Genomic DNA, 15,741 nt, shown 5'->3' on the forward strand with positions numbered 1-15,741 from the left:
TTTTTGACATGAATGCTTTCTACACTTCTTGGAGTCTACATTGGCTCTGTTTTGCAAGGCTGTTTTTCCTTTTCTATTCAGCAACCTTGAAATCATTATTTATAAGATATGAATTGAACTTTCAACATGCTAGATGAGTGTACTAAGAAAGATTATATTTGTAGAATAAGCCTTTATGTCTAAAGTGAGATCTCAATTAATTGTATATAATCTATCCACTTTATGTATTAGTATTTGTGAATTGTCCTTTGAGGCTTGCATCTTCCAATCACCCTTTTATGAGTTGCTCTTCTTTCTCTCTTTATTTCTCCATCTTTTCACTCATCATCTGCTTCATGAAATGGTTATGGAAAGTAATTATCATCTAACCGTAATATGGCTTAGAATAAACGTAGTTAGAGAGGACAAATTACTGCAAAAATATCATAGTATATTCTAAAAAGTCAGACATGACTATTTGAAGGATCATCTGAGAAATTGCTATCCTTCGTTAGCATGGAGAATCTATAATTAACTATGTATGTAGCTATTTATTGTGGTTGTCAATATTTTAAGAATTTTAGTGGTTTACTGCACAACTTTCTTCAAATATAATCTTGTTTTACAAATAAAATTATTTGATGAAAACCAGTGAATTGCATTTTGATTTAATCACTCTTTACTGGTTAATAGTTTGAATTCAGGTATTTATGCGACTATTTGCTGATGCTGTTCATAAGTTGAATACAACCTTTTTTAAAATTAACTTTTTTTTGTATTTTCATCATTAATTGTGATAAAAAATAAAATGTGTCAGGATTGTTAGATTTTATAATAATGTGTATACTTTCCTATGCCTTTTATGAAAGTAAATTCAAAGGTTTCAGAAATCAAAGTTTTTGGATTTTTTTTTGAACTGCGATAAAGTTTCAAACTTGTCGCCCATGCTGGTGGCGTGATCTCGGCTCACTGCAACTGCTGCCTCCCAGCTTCAAGTGATTCTCCTTTCTCAGCTCCCCAGGTAGCTGGGATTACAGGCATGCACCACCATGCCTGACTAATTTTTATATTTTTAGTAGTGATGGGGTTTCACAACATTGGCCAGGCCAGTCTTGAACTCCTAACCTCAGGTGATCCTTCCACCTTGGCCTCTTAAAATGCTGGGAGTACAGGCATGAGCCACTGCACCTGGGTGGGTTTATTGTTGTTGTTTTGAATAGACTTTTTCTCTTATTGCCCAGGCAGGAGTGCAATGGTACCATCTCTGCTCACTGCAACCTCCGTCTTCCAGATTCAAGCAATTCTCCCGCCTCAGGCTCCCTAGTAGCTGGGATTACAGGCATGAGCCACCAAGTCCGGCTAATTTTTGTATTTTTAGTAGGGACAGGGTTTCTCCATGTTGGTCAGGCTGGTCTCGACTCCTGACCTCAGGTGATCCACCCACCTTGGCCTCCCAAAGTGCTGGGATTACAGGCATGAGCCACTGTGCCCAGACAGTTTCATTTTTTAAATAAAGGAATGTTATGTAAATATGGACAGTTGTTATTGTTGGTATTCTGTTGTACGTGGAATACCACCTGTTTGTTTTATAAACAGGGAGAACTATTCCTGTTCTCTCTGTTTATAAAACAAACAGATAGAAAACTTTGAAATGTATCTGACATATACAGGATATTATTTGCAATAAAACTGAACAAACAACTTGTACAGCAATAATCGTTAACTCCTAAAATGAAATTAAGTGTAATCACAGCTAGTATTTCTAATAACTTAGTCCTCTTTCTTTCTATAATTTAGAGTCCAGTTATTTATAAGAATACACCATATTTTGAAATAGAAGATCTTTGATTCAAAGTTTCAAATGTGTATACATTATCTTTTAGTTATGTATTTTAAAGCTTTTTAAACTCAAGGTGACTACAGATTATTATAAAGGTTTATTTTATGGAAATGACTAATTTTAAGTATTTCAATCCTTTTAAATTTGTACAAATCTGCATAAAGTTACATAACCAATATACTTTTTCATATACCTTTTCAGAATACAAATGCCAATTTGAACATGAGAAAAAGAACAAATGCTTTGGTTCACTCTGAATCTGATGTTGGCAACAGAACTGAGGTGGGAAACCATAAAAGGAAATCTTCCACAGTTGTTCAAGAATCTTCTAAAGGCACACCTCGGTCTTACTTAGCTTCCAGTCCAAACCCATTCAGCCGTGCAAATGCAGCTGAAACCATATCTGCGGCAAGAGCACTTTCATCCACTTCTCCTACTTCCAGCCGAACTGGATATATGTCTCGAAAGGCTTCCATTGGATCTGTTTCTACTCGTCATGTGTTTGGATCAAGACTGCAGAGGATTAAGACCACAGTTAATACCATAGGGGCTTCTGGGAAGTTGTCAGCTCCTCCTCCTCCATCGGCTCCACCACCTTCTGGATCTGGCACAAGTAAAATAGACAAATATGCCCGTATTCTCTTTCCAGTCACATTTGGGGCATTTAACATGGTTTATTGGGTTGTTTATTTATCAAAGGACACTATGGAGAAATCAGAAAGTCTAATGTAATTTTGTTGCTATAGTAGTTTGCTAAAAGGTGATGAAAATGCAGAATGTCTTTTTAAACGTTTTTAAATATAAACAAACATTCTTTATTAAAAGAAAAACTCTATGTAATTTTTCCATTTAAAGATATAAGCCAGTTATTGGGAGAGTTAATTGATCCCTCAGTGAAAAAATGAACTATGTTTTTTTTTTCTTTCAGAAAAAATGATTTTAAAAGAATTCAACATTCAATTAGATAGAGTACACTCCATCCTGGAAAGTTGAGATAAGAGAAATAGAGCTATTAGAGACATGTGGTGCATATTTTTTCATTGGTATTTGAAAAGAGACTATGACATTTAAAAAATCTACCCTATGAATATCAACCTGCCACCCTAAATTTCCCAGTGGCATTGCCCTTAACCAGAATTGTTTATTGGATGTCATATGCAGTGACCTTTGGTGATCTTCTTAAGAGTTTTAAGAAAAGAAATTTTCCTGTTAAATGAATCATTGGCAAAAAGAAATGGAATAGTATAACCACTGATCAATAGAGTAAAATCTCTGCTGCATCGAGAACTAAGACATAGACCAGAGGAAATATGTTCCCTTTCTTATGTTGGCCAAACAGTACTTAACAGTTGACTTGAAATTTTGTGCTCTGAGCCAAAGTTTAACTCATTGTATAAATTCTTTTTCATGGTAGTTCATTCAGTTATGTATTCATTTACTACATAGTTATTGAGAGCCTATTGCGTTCCAGGAACTATGCTAGAAACTGTCTCTCTAGGAAAGCTCTTGCACCTTTACCTACAATATTACTTAAAAAGTAGAACAGTCAATGCATGCCAAAGAACCATAAACTAGCAGAGGACATTGCATTCTTTAGTGAAGGGCATTTATTTAGAGTCTAACAACATATTCAAAATATTTTTCCACCTATACTTATAGTGGATAACAAGTATATTTGTTCACATAGCCACTTTGAGATAAATACATGTTAGTACAGCTTCAGCAATTGGTTTTCAAAATAGATGAGAATGTGATGCAGATTGTTCTGTAAGTGAAAAGCATTGTGTACTTGAAAGTAAAAATCTGGGTGCTGTAAGACTTAATAGATTAACAGTCTCAAATTTGATTAGAGCCACAGAGTAGAGTTTGATCAGAATCCCAGAATCATTAGATATAGGAACTCAGCACAGGTTTTTTCAGGTGCTGTCCCCAGCATAGATCTACATATTAGCTAGTGAAATGCTAAATTTTGAAGAGCTCTTGTGTCCATAGTTCTGTAAGTCTGGGCAGTTTTCATGTTTGTGTTTTGGGAGTAAGGCTATAGAACTAAGGTGAATGTTTTAAAATTAAAAGAGTGGCAAATGAAAGGAGTAAAGTAAAAAACAGCCGTGGAATGGGATGTCACTGACTCTGTTATGAAATTTATCATGGTGTTCATGTACTGATTTCTTTCTCATTAGGTAGGCTTAACAACTTAATTGAAAATTTAGCAGCTGTCTATGCAGCTTAATCCAGGTCTGGTTTTTATCATATTACCTCTAGATTTTCTTCTGTGCTTCTCTCTATCTGCTTTGGATTGGATGAGTGAATGTGTTCTAGGTGTTTTAGGGAACATATTGATAGAAATGGCCTCCTTGCAGACAAAACCTCTCTCTCTCTCTTTTATTTTTTGGAAAGGAAGGGACAGTAGTTAATTGGCATCAATTTTTCATTTACAGCATTACCTTGCAATGATTGTTTTTGAGACCTGAAAATTGTGCAAATGCCAAATATTAATTGTAAGTCATATCTGAGAATTCTTTCTTGATTGTCTCTCTAGGTATTCCATAGAATCAATACACTTTAAGGCTAAAAGATACTGTAGAAATCACGCAGTCCAAATCCCCCATTTTAAAATTGATTCTAGTAAAATTAGGCCCAGTAACATTTGTATATATGTATATATTTAATAAAGAGTACTTGTACAAAAAAGCTTATCATAAATTATTTCATGAATGTGAATAGATTTCTGGCCTTAAGGACAATGCTTGGAAATGTGGCTGGAAGCACAATTCATTCATTACATAGTTGTTCAGAGCATACTGTGTTCCAGGAACTATGCTAGAAATGGATAGTTTACTATTCTGATGAAAAGACTGTTTTTGTTTTGTTTCGTTTTGTTGTTGTTGTTGTTTTTTTTTTTTTTTTTGGTGAGGAACACTTACTCTTTGTACTCTTTGCTAATCTATTGGCCTATCTTAAGAAATAATTCATTTGCTTCCTTTAAAAAAATTTTTCTACAAATCTTACAGAGTTTAAAGAGATAAAAAGAAATGATTTTATATTTGTAGACCAGAGATCCAGGTGAACTCATAAGTTTTTTTTTTTTTTTTTTACTTTTACCTATGAGGGATTAAAAATAAATCAGCTGGCCAAAGAACAGGAAAGAACAAAATTAACCAAGGATTCTTAATTGCTAATTTGAAGGACAAATTAACCAGAAAGCCTAATCATTATTATAAAATAAATTATTGCATTTGCACACAATGTTAATAATAATAGTAATAATAATATTATGTTGTTTTCTTTCCTTAACTAAATTTCATCAAATTCATTCAGTGTTTTTTATTTTGGTCATTATTTCTATCTTCCCAACAACCCAGAGGTACATCAAGTACAAATACTTTTGTAAAGAGCCAGTCACATTTCAGTATTAGAAAATCTCACAAGAATAATTAGGGGCACCCAAAGTTCTGGTTATCTGTGAATAATAATAATTTTGGCTGAGAATGGTACCTTTATATATCACTTTTAAAGATGAAATTCTGAATAGTTTCATTCAGGACCTAGTATTCTCAGTCTAGGCTGGCCACTAACTGCTACATAATTTTAATTTCCTCCAGGCATGACTAGGTCTAAAAATATATTTACATGATTAATCCACAGTTAAAAATGACTTGCATTTGTGCATATACATAGTTCTTTGAATAATGTATATTTCAAATTGGACCTCACAAATCTCGTATTAAAGTAGGTAGAGAGTAGAGTCACCCTTTTTTTTGATTAAATGAGTCACAAAGAAGTCAAATGACAAAGATAAAATCACAGGGTTGGAATGAACTTTGAAAAGTCATTTTTCAATAATCTCATCTTAACAGTGACCCCATTTCAAACAATGCATAAACAACTTATTTGTGGCTTATTTTACCTATGAACTAGTCAATTCTTCCTGGCCTAGAAAGAATTGACTAGGCCAGGAAGAATTGACTCTTCATATTCCTGTTTCCAATGGTCTCCTCTTCTAAATTTGTGAATAATCTCCAGTAGAAGGCACCAGGTATGGGGATGGGTCAGTTAATTTCAGGTTATGACTATCTTGTGGTTTTAAACAAGTCACTTAACCTTTCTAGGACAGATCCCTCATTTATAACAGGGAGGAGGTGGATTATGCAATATCTAAGATCTTTTCAATTTTCATATTCTCTGATTCTCGTAAATACAAGCATACTCTTGTAATAAAAACACTGAAACTTTGCATCAAAAATAAATGTTTATGGACAAAAATTTAGTTCTACTGCTTGATTACTTTGAGTTCATGGCTAGCTTCAAACTAAGGTTTCCTTACCCTCAAAATACATTTAACATATCTCCATTTATATTAAGTGTAATCTTCCCCAGGGAAGATTGTATTCTTTAAATACTGTAGAATATTGGTTATTTCTCTTTTCTGGGATTTTCTGGGCTTTCATTCACTAAATGGGCTCCTGCCCAGTTTAGGTACTGGGCTGATTTTTAGATATACAAAAATAAAAATAACCCCTTTCCTTGCAGGTAGTCAGAGTCTGGCAGAGAAGATAGCATGTAACAAATGTTTCAGTAGAATAGAGCAGTGCCAAAACTAGGGTGATACTCATCTCAGGCACAAATATGTATGGGGACACCAAAACTTCAATAGTCAAGATACATAATATCTAAGTCAATATTTTTAACATTCAAAATTAATGTAAAAATTTATGATGAACGGAATATACAAATTTTAAATAATAGGATCAGCAGTAATAATGTTTTCTTCTGCCTCAGGCTCCAAAATTACTCCACATAGCACTGATCTAGAGGTGGGTAAAAGATGCCCATAACTTATTAATGTTGTTGATGGAGAGGAACAAGAGTGATAGCAGAGAAGATTTCATAGACATGATCTTAAGATAAATTCCATAGAATGATTTGGAGTTCTTATAGCCTCCATTCCCACTTCCACAAACAAACAAACAAAAGCATAATTTTGTCACTACCTGAGGCAGAAGAGATGAAGATTTGGAAAGTCAAGGGGAACTCTAACTAGAAATTGTTAGTTCAGAGTGTTTGGAGGGAAGGATGAATGCAGGGAAGTGAGAGTTGTTGATGTTGGGAAGACACAAACGGCCTGGATTAGGGACAGTTTTGTGTAAATTACTTAAGGAATGGGATTTGATCAGGACTAGTGGCAATTTATTTAAAATCTTAAAGAATAATATGATGAAAACTAACATTCTTATTTTTCTGTTTTAGAGAAATCACCTCATTATTGTGTAAACTATGACTGGAGGGTCACAAATCTGGAGGTAGTGATAGTAGAGCAATTGAGATCACTTATTTTTCTTTTCTCTCTAAAACTTTGTCTTCTATTCCTTCTTTTTTAATCACATTGACATCATTGTCATTTGTAAAAATGATATATGACTATTAAAGATAGATATTGTAGAAATTTTAAAACAATCTCAAAATTCTACCACCCAGAAATTATAAATATTTTATGATATTTGGATATGTTTGTATAGAAGAGTAGATTGTTTGGTTAAAAGACATAGTTTTATAAATGTAGAAGCCAATATAACATATGCTGCCTTTAAATAATAAAAAAATTAAATTGACTTTTATCTCAAGATAAAAATAGGAGGGTAAAACTGAAGAAATTATTGAAATTTAGATGGTGTTTCTTTAAAGCAAGAGATTTAAAGAGACAGTGCTTTTTATCCCAGATTTCAAGCTTTACTTCAGGAAAATTTTCTGCAATTATGTCTAAGTAAATTTTCTTTTTAGAAACGCCAATTATATCAAATCCCTTTTGTCTCCATACAGTGGTCCCCAACTGTTTTGGCAAGAAGAACCAGTGAGTGTGGTTTTCAGATGAGACTGTCCCATCTCAGATCCTCAGCCATTAGTTGATTCTCACAAGGAGCTGACAACCTCGCATGCACTCCTATGAGAATCTAATGCCGCCAGTAATCTGACAGGTTGCAGAGCTCAGGCAGTAATGCTCAATGGACACCATTCACCTCCTGTTGTGCCACTCAATTCCTAACTGGTCACTGATCAGGGGGTTGGGGGACCCCTGTTCTATAACTATATACAGTATTTGTTTTTTAAATATACTTTTAAGTTCTGGGGTACATGTGCAGAACATGCATGTTTGTTACATAGGTATACACCTACCATGGTGGTTTGCTGCACTCATCAACCCATCATATACATTAGGTATTTCTCTCAATGCTATCCCTCTCCAAGCCTCCCACTCCCCAATAGGCTCCAGTGTGTGATGTTCCCCTCCCTGTGTCCACGTGTTCTCATTCTTCAACTCCCACTTATGAGTGAGAACATGTGGTGCTTGGTTTTCTGTTCTTGTGTTAGTTTGCTGAGAATGATGGTTTCCAGCTTCATTCATATCCCTTTGAAGGACATGAACTCATCCTTTTTATGGCTGCATAATATTCCATGATGTATATGTGCCACATTTTCTTTATCCAGTCTATCATTGATGGGCATTTGGGTTAGTTCCAAGTCAAGGATCTAGAACTAGAACTAGGAATATTATTTCACCCAGCAATCCCATTACTGGGTATGTACCTAAAGGATTATAAGTCATTCTACTATTTACATTATTATTTATAATCACTTTGGTATCTATAAAATTTTTGTTAACTTTTGTCAACCATGACCCTATGACTTTTTAGTTGTGATTATTCTATTTTGCAACTTCTGGTGTATTTTTCAACTTCATAATGGTTTATTTTGTTTTCCATTGCTTTCTTGATCACTGCCATTTCATGTATCTTTTTCTGTTTATACCATTGTTTCATTGAAATATCTTCTTTGAGCTTTTCATTTTCTATATTAATGAGATCATGTCTGTAATATTTTTTGAGACTACAGGGAACTATTTATGTAAATGCTTCCTCCATTTCCTGAAAAAAGTTTTTCTCTGGCGTGAGCTTCATCTGCTTTTTCATTGAGTGTTTATCGCCTTTGCCTAGTTTTTGGGCTGATTTCTTTCTATTAATCACTGAGCAGAGCCAGCTATTTACTGAACTATAGTGTGGGAAGTGGTGGGAGGGTGAGTCAGATCGGCCCACAGAAGCTATTTAATTTCAGGTTTCAAGCCCACCTCCCCAAATCTGTTTTATGTGTTTTTTCTTCTGCCCAGGCAACATATTTTTAAACCTATTTTTGATATTTGAGTGGCCAATGTAGTTCACAGTGTAAAACTCTCTGTTTTACTTTCTCTATGTTATTGCTAGTGATTACTGCTCTTAGTCCCTCCTCCTTCCCCATGTTAAACTTAGTATTCTGTATTATGCAGCAGGCTGGTTCACAACTCTTAAATATAGGCTATCAGAATTTTTATCTTTATCTCTACATTCCACTATTCAAAAGTATATAGTGAAAATACATGAAGACAGATTTTGTTTTTTCTTGCCTATTTACACTCCATCTTAGGGAGGCTTCAAACAATCCATCTTTGTTTGAAACATCTCAGGATAATGATACTTATTTAAATCTACATCCTGCCCAAGATATATGCCAGTCAATTTCCTTTCTCCTATTAGTGCAAATGTCTACCTATTTAAAAGATATTGACTATAGTTTGTCATGAATTACTTGTTAGTTACAGATACGGTTTGTTTTTTTTCCCTCAATTTTTCATTATGTTATTTTTGGAGGTTCTCATAGGTGGGGAGTGAATTATAAATATTTTTATTTCACCATCTTTAACTGAGTCACCATTTGTTATTTGCACTTCCAATAGACCAGGGATTGACTAGAGTATCTTTTACTGATATAATAAAGAGAGCTACGTGGTTTTTACCTTCTGTATATCAGATGTCACTGGAATCAAACATTAAACCTAGATTAAATCTGAATTAAGTCAGCCATATGACACCTCAGAAAATTGAGAAGGACTAGAAAGCTAATAGAAAGAACTCCTGTATAAAAAATAAATTCTCGGCCAGGCGCAGTGGCTCACGCCTGTAATCCCAGCACTTTGGGAGGCCGAGGCGGATCATGAGATCCACAGATCAAGACCATTCTGGCCAACATGGTGAAACCCTGTCTCTACTAAAATACAAAAAATTAGCCGGGCGTAGTGGTGTGTGCCTGTAGTCCGAGCTACTCAGGAGGCTGAGGCAGGGGAATCACTTTAATGGGGAGGCAAAGATTGCAGTGAGTCAAGATTGCAACACTGCACTCCAGCCAGGTGACAGAGCAAGACTCCATCTCAATCAATCAATTCTTTTTATGTTTTCCTTGTTAGTATTTCTGCAAGCTTCTTTAGCTTCTGTCAGGGAATCCCAGAGTTGACCTGTGAGAGTGCTTCCCTTTCATTTTTCAGTTTCTCTTTTCCTTCCTGGGCTTTATGTTTCAGTCATGTATTTCTATCCGAATGCTAATTTATTACATTGTTTATACTTTCTTGTCCTTCAATTCATCAGTAGATTAGTGAAGTATTTATTTCTTATTATATGTATAAACAATTATAAGTTCTTTTGAGATAATGCTACATTTAATGAAAATTTTTAAAATGCCTATGGTGTCTTAATAGCTTTTCTCTGCCACTAATTACTTCTGTTAAAAAATAAAAGGAATACCAATGTGTAATATAAAAGAAATTTTGAATAAAATGGTATCCTTTCCTTTTACTAGAAACAAACATCTCCACTTCAAAATGGAAAAATGGAACTATGCAGAAAAAATTTACAATATTCAAGAGTATTATTTTATCACCAAACCATTAATTTAGTTGAAAATACTAACCTGGGAAAAAGAATTACACAAATATATTTGAAATGTCATCAGAGACCTCAAACTATGACAGAGTTGGTCACGTTAAACAAGTAGTATAGGATAAATATATTCTATATTAACACTAAAATTTAAAATTAATTATAGTCTTCTTTAATTTTTCTACTATATATACATTTCATCCAGCTTTCAGTAAAACAAACTTTTCATTACTTTTACTTATCCCATGTAAATCTAGTTTCTATAAGACATAACCTACTTTGGAAATATCTGCCTGTAATACATTGGGATTTTTGTGTATGTGTGTGTGATCAGAGAGAATAAATAAACACTGTTAGTAAAATATAATATAAAATATGGAGATAATGTGGATTTACACAATTTGATAGGTATTTTTTCCTTGATTTTTGTAGCTCATATATGAATATCATAATGTGAAATGCAATTAGGATGTTTTCAATGTACTAATACATAGACATCATCTCTTTAATACAATATTTTGCTGAACTCATTTGTTTTATATTTTCTCAGCTATGTCCCATTTTTATTTTTTTCTACAGTATGCATTAAGAGTCTGGCAAATACATGCACAAAACTATGTTGTTGGCAATATAAGATTACCAATTGCATAATATTATTTCTGAAGGCAAATTAATATGCAGACTATAGATTTCCATGGATATATACACATATTATTACTTGAAGTCCATAAAAAACACCTTCCTTTGGGGAAAGTCAAAGAAGCTCTGATAACAGAAAATGTATGGCATTTCAGTTAACCCTTGACTGACATATTTTTTCTCAGTCTTTTATATTTGTGAATTGGAGTCTGTATTTTGTCTTTACAGATGTTGCTAATACAGTGCAGCATGTTGGCTTGTCATTTTACTGATTATGTATATTGTCTCCTAGTTCAAGTATACAGTAAATCAGAGCTTTCATTTTTAAGAGGCAGAAAAATTATTGTTGGTTGATAAGGTAAGGTTATGTGATTTTTAAGGGAGCTTCATTGTAAGTTGAATGAAAATCCATTTTTCATGCACAGCTGTATATATGTGATAAGACTTTGAATGGCTATAGTTTGAAATAGGAGGTTAATTTTTCCACTGATTTATCCTTAATGAAGAAAACCCCCTGATAATTACTTTGATTCTGAAAATGTTGAAAACTCAAGAAGAAATAAAGGTTTTCTTTGATTTTTCAGCTGAAGTGTTGTATAAATAAAGTTCATTCCCTTCTGTCTTCTCCTGAATAATTTTAAAATTGTTTGTTTAGCTGTGCAATTGAAAATACTCCTTATTATAGAAGTAAAAAAGCATATTTTATCATATCATAACTAAATTTGTTATCATCTGAGCTTTGATATTCTTGCTCAATTAGAATAGTAAATGTGAAGTATGATATTTATAAGAGTTCGAGGTTTTGTAGGAGATACAGGTGTTTTGATTTTATGGGAAAATTATTTCCTCAAGAACATATTTCTTGAGGTTTTAGTAATCACATTTGACTCCCTGAAATTGGCAATTTTATTCTATGTAGGAGTAGTAACATGGTATGTTATAGTGAGGAGCACTTAGTTGTTATGATTTGGTTTTTGCAAATTTATTTTGAAAAAAAGGAATGTTACCGATTATTGGTTTACTATTTTAAAGTAATTCATCAGGAAATTATTTTTAAACACTGTCTCTTTAAGTAAATGTCCCTTGCTTTTCAAAGCTAAACTTATTACTCATGGTTACACGGTTCCTTTGCTTCTTAAAACAAAATTTATACTAGAGCATAGCATTGTAGAATTATTCAGGTCTCAATTTCTCACTGGAAAATGAGTCTTTAAAATAGTGAGGATTTAAATTTCTATAAAATTTAATCACAGATACTTATATTTTAAGATAAATGTGTTGGAGCTAAACTCTGGAATTACTAAAATATAAAACATTATATCCCTCGGATGTATTTTTTCTATTTAAATTTAAAACAATAAACATAAATATCTTTGGAATATTTTTTGGTTTTGTGTATTGTTTTTTCTGTCTATAAATATCCTTCCTTTAAATTGGTCACAGTATTGTGTCTGACTTGATGGTTCACTTTGGAATCCCTGCTGCTATCATGAATGTTCCTAGTTTTTACTTAACATCTAATTCTCTGCATGACAATACCACCATGGAGATTGCAGTTTTGCCAAGTTTTAATGGTTGGAAAAATTCTTTGTAGGTTATATGGATCAAGAAATGGGAGAGGATCTGTAATATCTGATGTGGCATAATAAAAACTTTTCACCATGTGGTTTTGGTTCACTAATGGTGTCCAAATGTGTGTATGTGTGTGTATTTTTTAAAGATTCAACCCAAAGAAGAGAGTTAAAATTAATAAAGTATAGCAATCAATCTATGACTTAATCCTAACTTGGAATACCAAAGTAAATGTCTGAGAAACTGAATGGTATTAACACCTAATATAAACATGTGAGTTTACGCATTTTAATATTTATCTCAGAATACTAACAGTTATTTTGATGAAATAAAACTTTGAATACTATAACTGTCTTTTACAAAGTTTTTTTTTTACATCTTGTAATGTCTTATGAAACATCCTAAAAGTGATATTCCAAAACATCTCTTTCTTGAAGAAACTTCTTTAAAAGAGCATGTTCCCGAGAGGGAGAAATTGACCGCAGGTGTTCACCACACACATACATATTTCTATATGAACACAGACTAATAAAACACATACACAGAATTCTTCCCTTGTTCACTTATTGCATGACATATTATTTGGGTTAATTCCCCTCCATATTTATGGTATTTGGTCACTTAAATATGATTTTATGCTCTAGTGAGAAAAATTATATTTGAAATGTAGTGTTTAAAATGTACAGCTCTTTTTGTTTATTGTGTAGTGGTATATGTTATATATGTTTGTGTATGTACAGAAATTTACATAAACACATTATATATACACACATATATGTATATTACTGTATACTCATACACACACATTTCTGAAACTCTCATTGACTGACAGATTCTGTTTCCACTTGAGCTGAATACTATTCAGAAAGTGTTTGCCTCTTATGTTCAATGTTGATAATATAGAATCATAGTCAATATAGAAGAAGGTGGGAGTGAAAATTAAAGGAAGAAATTTTTCCACAAACACAAGCATAAATAGAGACGTAGGATAAGTAAATTATTGGAATACTTGGAGGTGTGATAACTTTTAAAGCAGGATTAAATCAATGGTGTACATTATTCTAATTTCATTTGTTTTAATCTTTGATGAATGATTTCTATATAGCTCATTTTCTGGAGAAGTCTAGTTGTCCAAGGTCAATTTTCTCTCTGATTAATTGGAAGCAGAAGCTCAATACTGGTAACTTGATTATGGAAATAAACTCTGGGCTGGTTCAGTAATTGTGTACTTGTTTATGGTGTTACCTAATCTGCATTGTTATCCTTTGTGCATTCTGAGAATTAATCTCTTTTACAAGAAAAATTACATGAATTCCTGCTATGTTATTCCAGTATATTTTGCTGATGTCAGATATGCATTCATCAGGTGAATTGTTAAATGCTATCCCTCTCATTTTGTTCTGAAGAATGTGAAACAACGTCATCTATTTAACATTGGTTTGGATTAAGTTCACCTTTGGAAACTCTTCAGGGTAACATTCATTAACTCGGCATTCCAGGAAAATGGATTCATGAATTTGTATCGTTAGCATTAAGATAAATGCTAATCAGAGGCATCATTTTTTAAGTAAGACCCATATGTCTGCTTGTGTAATAATATTATTGTCTAGATGTCCCGTGTATATTTATCCATTGAAAACTGAACAGATTGATATATGTGTATGCTTAAGAGGGATATACCTCAATTGGTATGTTGTTCTGACATACTGATAGCATTTCCATTTTTTCCATGACTTCAGTTTCCTGCATTTTGCCTACTCTTCAGTTGGTATAAATGTAATACAGTGTGGTGCCAAAACGCCTTCCCTCATAGTTTGTAGTGTTTCTAACAGGGCCACAGAGAGAAGAGAACAAAAATCCCCTTCTCTTCTGCATGTAAAATGAAAAAGATGAGAGCATATTTCTGAGTATTTTCAAGTGCATAGTTCTCTAACCACTGTATCATATAATAAATAATACTCCTCTATAAATGAGAACGATCTATTTTTCACTCATAAATAAGACTAGGTCTAATGCTTCTTTTAGCACAACAAGCAAATGCCGGGGGTAGGGGGAAGCTATTGCTGTTTATTTTGGAAAAGATTGCATTGTAAATAGAATTATACCTTCTGGCCACTCTAAGAATAAACCATACATGGAATTGAAAATGTCCTTTAGAGACTGTGTTAACTGAATTATTCAAATATATCTCTCAAAGAGCTGATCTAAAATGCTGGCATTCATCATAATGGTTGAGCAATTTTTAATTTATTTTCCATTAGACAATTACTCTTTGCATTTCTGCTCAAGTGATGGCCTTATTGCAGGTTTCTTGATCTTGTATTTCCAGAATCATCCATTCTATACTATGATGCTCAGGGTTTCTGTTCATTTCACATTTGCCTTAGTCTGTGTTTGGTTTTGGGGGAATAAAATATGACATTTAGGGCCCAACACAATCCAATCCTAAGTCACCTTTATCCTTGGCTCCACCTATTCTATGACTTAGTAACCCTGGACTGCATGAGATTCTCTGAGCATATCCTGCATGGACATACCTTAGTGCCTTGTCAAGCTAAATCCTTCACTTGGACTGCCTTTTTTTTGCTCTTGTCCTGCTGACAACATGTAAATCACAGCACTGGTCATTCTGCTGGCTGTGTTCACCTCTAGATTCTCTTTAATGTAATTAATTTCTGGTGTTTTCCTATCTTCTCTGTGTCTACTTTGTGTTTATTTGGTACCATTTTTTTTAATCTGTAAAGCAATTATATTTGGATAAAGGATGAATTGAATTCTCCCTGATCACAAGTTCACAGTTATATCCTGTAAGTTTAACAGAATAAAAATCAATATATTCATTAGTCTGATGACAAAATGAGGGTCCCAGCATAGCACTTAGCAATTTGTAGGTTTAGTTTATTGGCTAATTTGAATTGTAAATTTAGTTGAGTAGTTAAAATCTAATAGCCTCATTAATGTTATCTTGCATAT

General features: G+C 33.3%; 1 protein-coding gene across 2 annotated transcripts in view; it reads left to right on the forward strand.

Moving 5' to 3' along the window:
* Positions 1 to 12,575, forward strand: part of GABRA4 (gamma-aminobutyric acid type A receptor subunit alpha4) — a 77,905-nt gene extending 65,330 nt beyond the window's left edge. For both annotated transcript variants that reach the window (XM_002745875.6, XM_008993404.5), the window contains one exon: positions 2,021 to 12,575. In XM_002745875.6, the coding sequence (XP_002745921.1) occupies positions 2,021 to 2,551 (531 nt within the window). In that variant the 3' untranslated portion in view covers positions 2,552 to 12,575. The remainder of the gene's footprint in view (positions 1 to 2,020) is intronic.
* The last annotated feature ends 3,166 nt before the right edge of the window (positions 12,576 to 15,741 follow it).

This window comes from Callithrix jacchus, chromosome 3 (assembly GCF_049354715.1).
Source record: "Callithrix jacchus isolate 240 chromosome 3, calJac240_pri, whole genome shotgun sequence".
NCBI lineage: Eukaryota > Metazoa > Chordata > Mammalia > Primates > Cebidae > Callithrix > Callithrix jacchus.